Below are 8,115 nucleotides of genomic sequence, written 5' to 3' on the forward strand. Positions count from 1 at the left end.
TCTCTTTTTTTTGTTTTATTCAAGCCTTAGTCGAAACTAAGGGGGTTTGCGGCCTTAAGGCCTCTCAAGGGTTTTCAGTTTTAAGGGTGGCCGGAAACACCCTAATTCCCAAATGTGTTTGCGGTTTTTGATGTGTGTATCGGTCTTTGGGTGTTATTTGATCCAATAGAAGGGTTTTCAGCCCTATGGAAGGCCCATTAGAAGTTTTCGGCCCAATAAAGCCCAAAGAAATGCTTTTCGGTCCGATAAGGCCCAAAGAAAAGCTTTCAGCCCAATAGGGCCCAAGGATAAATTTTCGGCCCAATAGGGCCCAAGGAAAGAGTTTTCGGCCCAATAGGGTGTTAGACCGAGAATTCTTGGACCAAGGCCCAAAATTGATTGGGTTTAGCTATTGGATCGAGTTTCTGGGCTTGTATGAGGCTATTTCAAGTTGAATCACAATGTATGCACGTATGAATTCGAATAACATTGTAGTTTGAATTTTATTTATAAGATGCAACAAGGTTACATAGAGGAATTTGTTGTGAATAAGCTTCACATCTTAAACCCTAAATTGCTAGTTGTGACAGTTATCATATGTACCCAAGTCAATATGTTTCGAATAAATCAGATAAAGTACGGACAAGAAGAAAAACAAAGACAAAGTCACTTGGTAGAATTAATCATGTGTCTCCCAAGTCTGGTGATGTTTATTACTTACACATTTTGCTTAATAAATTAAAGGGTCCTACTTTCTATGAAGATATCAGGACAACTAATTATACCGTTTATGAATCTTACAAAGATGCTTGCTATGCTCTTGGTCTTTTAGATGATAACAGAGAGTACATATCTTCTATACACGAAACACATCATTGGGCCACTACTTCATTCTACAGGTCTCTATTTGTTATGTTGTTTACATCCTATAGTGTATCCCGTCTTCATCATGTTTTTAAAGAGACCTATAATTGTCTTTCTGATGATGTCGTTCACATTTGTGAACAAGAAATCGACGTAACAGGTACATTTTCAAATAATCTAACCCATTTACACTAAAAATGTTCTAAAATTAATTGATATTAAAAATAAATAATTTCATAATTTTTTTTGTCTTTTCATGCTTGAAGCTAAAACCGGAAACAATTTTCCACCTAACATTGTCATATATTGAGAAATCTTTATTGAGTTGTGGACTGAGTTTGAAGCAAATACCCAATATGTTGTTACCTGATCACAAATATATTCAAGATTCTTGTAATATGTTAATTCAAGATGAGCTTAATTATGATCCATCTGATCTTGAATTCGAACATCAACAACTACATTCCAAATTAAATGTCGAGCAAAAAAAGGTTTATGATACAATTATGAATGTTGTTAACAACAAAAAAGGTGGTGTCTTTTCCTGTATGGTTATGGAGGAACAAGAAAAACATTTTTTAGAAGACACTGTCTGCTGCTATTAGATCTAAAGGTGAAATTGTTATCAACGTTGCTTTAAGCGGAATTGTAGCACTCTTGCTCTCTGGTGGTAGGAGAGCGCATTCAAGATTTCATATACCAATTAACCTTGAATGAGGATTCGTTTTGTTCTATTACACCAAGTAACGATGTAGCTGAACTGTTGAGTAAAGCTAGACTTGTCATATGGGATGAAGCCCCAATGATGCATCGTCATTGTTTCGAAGCAGTTGATAGGACACTTAGAGACGTTATCCTTTCATCAGACAAGAATAAACTATTTGGAGGCAAGACCATTGTATTTGGAGGTAACTTTCGATAGATGCTTCCAGTAATACAAAGGGGAAATTATTCAAATATTGTCCAGGCATCATTTCATTCATCAAGATATGGCGTGAATGTATAGTTTTATGTTTGAATGTAAACACGAGGCTTCATGTCGGCTATCAAAATAATGATTTCGAAGAGACAAAATCATTTGTTGAATAGATTCTTAAAATTGGTGAAGGTACTATTGGTGGCCCTAATGATTGTGAAGTTGAAGTTGAATTTTGAGAAGATGTTATCGTTCCTTCTATGGGTGACCATATTCATTCAGTTGTATCCACCATTTATTCATCCTTTCAGAACCATCTTGATGATCCATCGTATTTTCAAGATAAAGCTATTTTGGTCCCTACAAATGAAGAAGTCGATGTTATCAATGAGTACATGTTAGAATTGATTAAAGATTAAGGGAAAACGTATATGAATTCATATTCTTTATGTGAGACTGACGCACAAGATTCTTTTGAGGAATCAATATACTCTCTAGATGTGTAGAATGGTTTTAAGGCTTCTGGAATTCCCAACCATAAACTTATACTAAAAAAGGTGTTCCGGTCATGTTACTTTGTAATATCGACCAAACCAAAGGACTATGCAATGGTACTAGATTACAGATCGCAAGGAGTCATCATTGAAGCCTGAATCATATCTGGAATATTTTTCAATGAGACTACTTATATACTTCGCATGAACTTAACCCCGTCTGAAAAAAAATATTCCATTCCATTTTCAGTGGAGGCAATTCCCCATAGCTGTTTGTTTGCTATGACCATTAACAAAAGTCAAGGACAACCATTATCAGATGTTGGATTATACTTGCGTAGACCCATTTTCACTCATGGTCAGTTATATGTAGTTGTTTCCCGCGTCACAAGTAAAAAAGGTTTGAAGATACTCATATGTGACACGGATGGTCGTTCAACTAATAAAACAAAAAATGTTGTCTACAAAGAGGTCACTCAACGATTATAGATATTTATAAATTTCAGTGTATCTTCTACATATTTCAATAATACGAATAACCATAATTTTTTTTCTTTAATCATTAGACGTTTGTATGTTTTTTTTATGCGCTCCCCCACATTTAACGCGAGTTATATTCTAGTTTATATACATATTACATTTTTTAAGTTTTAGTTTTTTGAATTTTTATTTGATTTATAATAATTTATACAAGAGTTAATAGACTTCTTTAAATTTTAACAAATGTTTCTTTGACGAAGTTTCACGAATGGTCCTTAGACGAAGTTTCACAAAATGATAGAAATTGTCCTTATCCAAAACTATTTTAACTTAGTGAATCCATCTATCGGACATCCATTAGATGGACCATTGGTGTGCAAGGTTTGCTCTAGAAGGCCATTCGTCCAAAAAAGATTTTATAGATACTATTTTAGAGAAAAAAAAAATGAAAACCATAAGGACTATTTGTGAAATTTTGTCTTTTACATAGATCAATGACATATTATCAACTTTTTGAAAGTTGGACTGACATTGTGAATTTGACCAAAACACAAGGACCATTACTGCAATCTACTCTTGGTTTTTGAAGCAAATAAATTCAATTTTCTTTCCTTTCAGATCAATCAATTAAACTAATTTAATACCAAAACCAATCGACCCTAAATATAAGTACATAACAAGTCGAATTCACCTGAATTTCTTCTTCTAAAGTAGGCTTAAAATGAGATAGAACCAAAAGAGATGATCTATATGTATTCGGCTACCCGGAGTGGTAGGGGTAAGGACGTGTGGGAGCTGATGTGTCAGCCCCCTTCACGTGTGAACACCGCCCCAACCTCCGGTGGGTTGGGTGTGATGTGGAGCTGGAGACGAGAGAAGACGCATGAGATGATTGGTTATTCCTTTCTTGACCGTTGAATTGTTACCGTTTGTAAAAAAATTAATTAATTACCATACCCACTTTTTCTATATATATCAACCATTTTTATCATTTCAAACACACAAACATATTTTCAACACAAACACTTCACTAAAATAAATCTCTTTCTTCATGGATCCAAACCAAAATAACCCACCCACCCGAACACCCCAAACACTCTAAATGATCCGTTAGCGAATATTGGCTACATGTAATTGTTATCATCCCCCGTTCAACAACAACCTCCATTCACCAATCTTTCATACCACCCACACTACTACCAACAACAACAACCACCACAATTCGTTCAACCCGGATTTCAAGCCTTTCAACAACAACCTTCTCCACAATTTCAATCCCAAACTTCCCAACGTCAACAAACTTCACAACCATCTCAAGTTCCATTATCTCAATCGCAACCCGTAAACCTCGACAACGACGACGACGATGAACGGGTTCAAGAAACACAACCAAGTCGTAGAAGGCAAAAAAAATCAAAAGATCCAACAAAATAGAAAAATATGCAATGGACCGAGGAGGAGGAGGCAACTTTAGCTAAAGCTGGATTTTTCATATCACAAGACGGGGATGTCGGCAACGCGCAATCGGTTCAAAGCTTTTGGAATAGTGTTTTAGACCACTTCCACGCGTTATTAGGAAGGCAAACGAGTCGGTCATACGACTCGGTCAATGCAAAATTACGTGACCTTCGAGCGGCTTGCACCAAATTTAATAGCGTATTTAACAATGTTAAAAATATGCATCGAAGTGGTAGCAACGATTTCAACATTTTATCAACCACGTTGTACCAATACAAAATTACCAACAATGGTAAACTGTTTGCCAACCAAAAAGTGTGGGAAGTTTGTCGCAATGGTCCAAAATGGGTTTTTTATCCGGAAACGACGCATTCGGGATCTACCACTGGTTCCAACAAAAGGCCGAGAACATATGAGTTGGACATTGGTGTGAACCTCGACCTAAATGATGAGTTCAACGCCACCGAGGGGTAGGGTCCCCGAACGTCCAACTTTGTCGACCACCGGGAAGGGACAAAGCGAGAAAGGGGGCGTCTTCTAGCAGAAAATCAACTAATGAGGACGTACCAGCGGAGAACATCAACAAAACTCTAAATTTTTTAGAAAAAAATTTTGATTGAACGGAGGAACAACGTCGAAGACAATTGGCACTCACCGATCTTCAAATTATAAACACGGTGCCACAACCGAATCTCGACCCGGAAAATTTAAGGGTGTTTTTGAAAATTCAACAAGAAGTTCTCGACCAATATCGCAACTAGATTCTATTCTATGTTTTTTAGTAATTTAGGTTTAATTTTCTAGGTCATTTTTATGTTTTTTAGTATTTTAGTTTTCATTTTTATGTGTTTTTATATTTTTTTTAGTAATTTAGGTTTAATTTTCTATGTTTTAAATTATGTAATGTGGTTTTAATTAATATAAATTTTTTTATTATGTTTTAAATAATGTTTTTATCTAATTTAATCATAAAAAAGATAATTATGGAGTGGTGACCATTTCCTAGGTCTAGTGTGTTGGTTGTGAAGGTGACGTGACGCAGAGGTGACACCACTTTTCCCGTGGGTTGGTGGTGACCACTCCCCACAGCCTTAGTATATGTGTTTACTTCACGCACCAGAAAAGAGAATCTGTATTTGTTTCCTCAAGATCCATGAGGTTTCCCTATCCAATTCCTATATCTAGCCTTTAAGTTTGATAAAGTTGAATAAAACAAAATTGACATGTGAAATAGAACAATAGAACATCGACATTTGCAGGTTTCAATGTCCGAAAACAATTTGTTTTTTAGGTTTTATCTTGATTTCTTTTTCAAGGATGAGGTTTATGTAATGGAGAAGAAGGCCTTCAATATGTCGACTGCAATTCTCTACAATGCATTTGAAATTGGGGTTGGGTTATAATCTCAAACAGTTATAATTTTTGGTGTTTTCATTTTAGCATCAAATTGCCCCCTTTCTTTCCCTTGGATAATTTTTGCCAATTGTCTGTTGGCTTCTTTATTTTCATAAAAATATGTTGCCCATTTTAGAAAAGAAAAATGTTTAAAACGTGAATTCTTTAAAGAATGGGACCAAAATGATGGGTCTAAAGTCAAAAATCGAAACATCTAATTGGAAATATGGAAATATTGGAGCTTTATAAAACGACATCTGGCCATGGATATCGAAGCATTGGCGAAGTCTCCGCTTCATACACATAAAAGAGTCTAAAATTAAGAGTGTTGTTAATCTATAGACTTCTCTTCTTCCCACTCCAAATACAACCCTATTCTCAACATTTGTTCAATCGCAAGACAATGTTGAATGCCATTCGATTCTTTCAATTGTTTAACAAAACCAACATTCCTTTTGTAGGTCTCGGCACATGGCAATCGGAGCCTGGTGTTGTTGGTGATGCTGTTACTGCTGCTATTAAGGTTACCCTCCCTCCCTCCCTCATAGTTGTTCTTACTCTTTGTTGATTCGTATCATGTAATGAAAAAAATCACTTTCATTAATGATCGTATATTCTGTTCACGTTTTGTTTTCTAACATGTGTTTGTCGCCCCTTTACTGATGGATTTTGAGCACTACATCAATCCTATGGTGTATATGCAAACCCTAAAGCTTTGGATCTAGTTTGTGTAATGAACATGCAATAATCATCCATAGCTCATAAACCCTAGATCTAGCATATAATAATCAATACTATATTAATAAAAGGGTTTAGATCTTACCTTGATTGTTATGTAGCAATAACAATCTCAACTCCTCTTGATCTTGACTTCTGCAAGCTTAGTGCCTCAAATGTTGCACCTCTAATGGAGTCACAAACACCATAAGAAACAAGATGAACAAGGAGAGAGGGAAGAGGCTCCAAAAACGTCCTAGGGTTCTCTTAGAAGTTTTAGCCACGTTTTTGGGAGCCTTAGGGGTCCTTTTATACTTGTGTGGGCTGCTAGGGTTTCAGGTGAAACCCTAATTCTCTGCTTAGGCCTTAAGCAACCCATGGAGTCCCTCTTGAAAGCCCTTGGATGAAAATCATATGGGCTTCTCATAGATTTCGTCAAATCCCCCTTCCATTAGGAATCCATAGCCCAATCGCAACTATCATATAATTGCAATATGAGTCCCCTTTATTTAATTAATCTCTTTTAGCCACAAAATTAATTTTTGACTAATATTAATTAAACAATATGATTTCTCTTTAAATATATTATTCATATAATATATTATTAAATCATAATTAATCCTTTTTCTCCTTAATTCATCCTATCAGTTGCTATGGTGAAGGCAACCCAAAAAGACTATGCTCATAATCGGGTCAAGCACATATAAAAATAGTTATGGGCTTAGACATATAATCCAACATTTACGTCATTACAACGAATACATTTAGCACAATTTAATAAAGTTAACCGGGTCAGTAAGGGTTTCGACTTCAGATCTTCAAATTCAAATTTAGCTATCAACCAATTAGCAATCGATACCTAAAATTGGCGACATGATGCACACATTTCCGTGTTTTATGAAGTCATTTCTTATGAGAGGATTAGTAATTCTCTTACAAACTTAATCATGTATGTCATCCATGACATGTAAGAATTTTATGCTTTCTTTAGGTTACAATTTAGGATCCCCCAATACCATTTCTTCTTCAAGTCATCTAATATGTACTAATATGATATATTCAGCTAATATTATCACATTGAACTCTAACCTGTACTGCATTGTACCATTAAAGTCCTGAAGAATCAACATTTGTCTTAACTTTTAGTTACTCTGTCTTATAAATAATGTTTCATATGCATGTAGATGGGGTATCGTCACATTGATTGTGCTCAAATTTATGGCAACGAAAGGGAGGTACACAATTACTAACTTTTGTTTATTGAATTTTCTTGTTCACTGGTTGATAATTCTATAAAATGTCAATGTATAGATTGTTAAATTTATTTCTTGCAGATTGGTTTCATGTAAATTTATTTATTTCAGATTGGTTTAGCTTTGAAAAAGCTCTTTCAAGATGATGTGGTGAAACGAGAAGATTTATGGATCACCTCTAAGCTCTGGTTTGCCACATTCCATGGAATCTACATTCTTCTCATATCATAACATGTTTCCACACACACACACACACACGCACAGATCCTTCCAAGTTTCAGTTAACAATCTATAATGATTCGCAGGTGTTCTGATCATGCACCAGAAGATGTACCGGTTGCATTAGACAGAACTCTGAATGATTTGCAGCTTGACTATATCGACTTATACCTTGTAATTATGCATTACATAAAAAATTTGTATATCTTTTTATATATATGATTGATTCGACCAATGATTTTTTTTATTTATCTTGAAGATACATTGGCCTGTTAGGATGAAGAAGGGATCAATTGAGCCTAAGCCGGAGAATCTTGCTCCAGTAGATATTCCAAACACA

The 8,115-nt window shown here is 35.3% G+C and overlaps 2 protein-coding genes across 2 annotated transcripts in view; both read left to right on the forward strand.

Moving 5' to 3' along the window:
- Window positions 1-576: 576 nt before the first annotated feature.
- On the forward strand, window positions 577-2,178 carry LOC145050759 (uncharacterized). The gene is made up of 7 exons (XM_078998957.1): window positions 577-824; window positions 912-996; window positions 1,110-1,433; window positions 1,496-1,751; window positions 1,811-1,863; window positions 1,952-2,023; window positions 2,071-2,178. Exons 1-7 carry the CDS (start codon window positions 577-579, stop codon window positions 2,176-2,178), a joined length of 1,146 nt encoding a protein of 381 aa, XP_078855083.1.
- A 3,676-nt stretch (window positions 2,179-5,854) lies between these two features.
- The window catches only part of LOC145054936 (NADPH-dependent aldo-keto reductase, chloroplastic-like), a 3,224-nt gene continuing 963 nt past the window's right edge, over window positions 5,855-8,115 (forward strand). The window contains exons 1-5 of the mRNA XM_079003209.1: window positions 5,855-6,109; window positions 7,488-7,538; window positions 7,668-7,744; window positions 7,862-7,949; window positions 8,035-8,115. The exon at window positions 8,035-8,115 is cut by the window's right edge and continues 195 nt beyond it. Of these exons, the coding sequence (XP_078859335.1) occupies window positions 5,990-6,109; window positions 7,488-7,538; window positions 7,668-7,744; window positions 7,862-7,949; window positions 8,035-8,115 (417 nt within the window). The 5' untranslated portion in view covers window positions 5,855-5,989. The remainder of the gene's footprint in view (window positions 6,110-7,487; window positions 7,539-7,667; window positions 7,745-7,861; window positions 7,950-8,034) is intronic.

Source organism: Lactuca serriola, chromosome 5 (assembly GCF_051521515.1).
Source record: "Lactuca serriola cultivar US96UC23 chromosome 5, Lser_US96UC23_V15, whole genome shotgun sequence".
Lineage (NCBI taxonomy): Eukaryota > Viridiplantae > Streptophyta > Magnoliopsida > Asterales > Asteraceae > Lactuca > Lactuca serriola.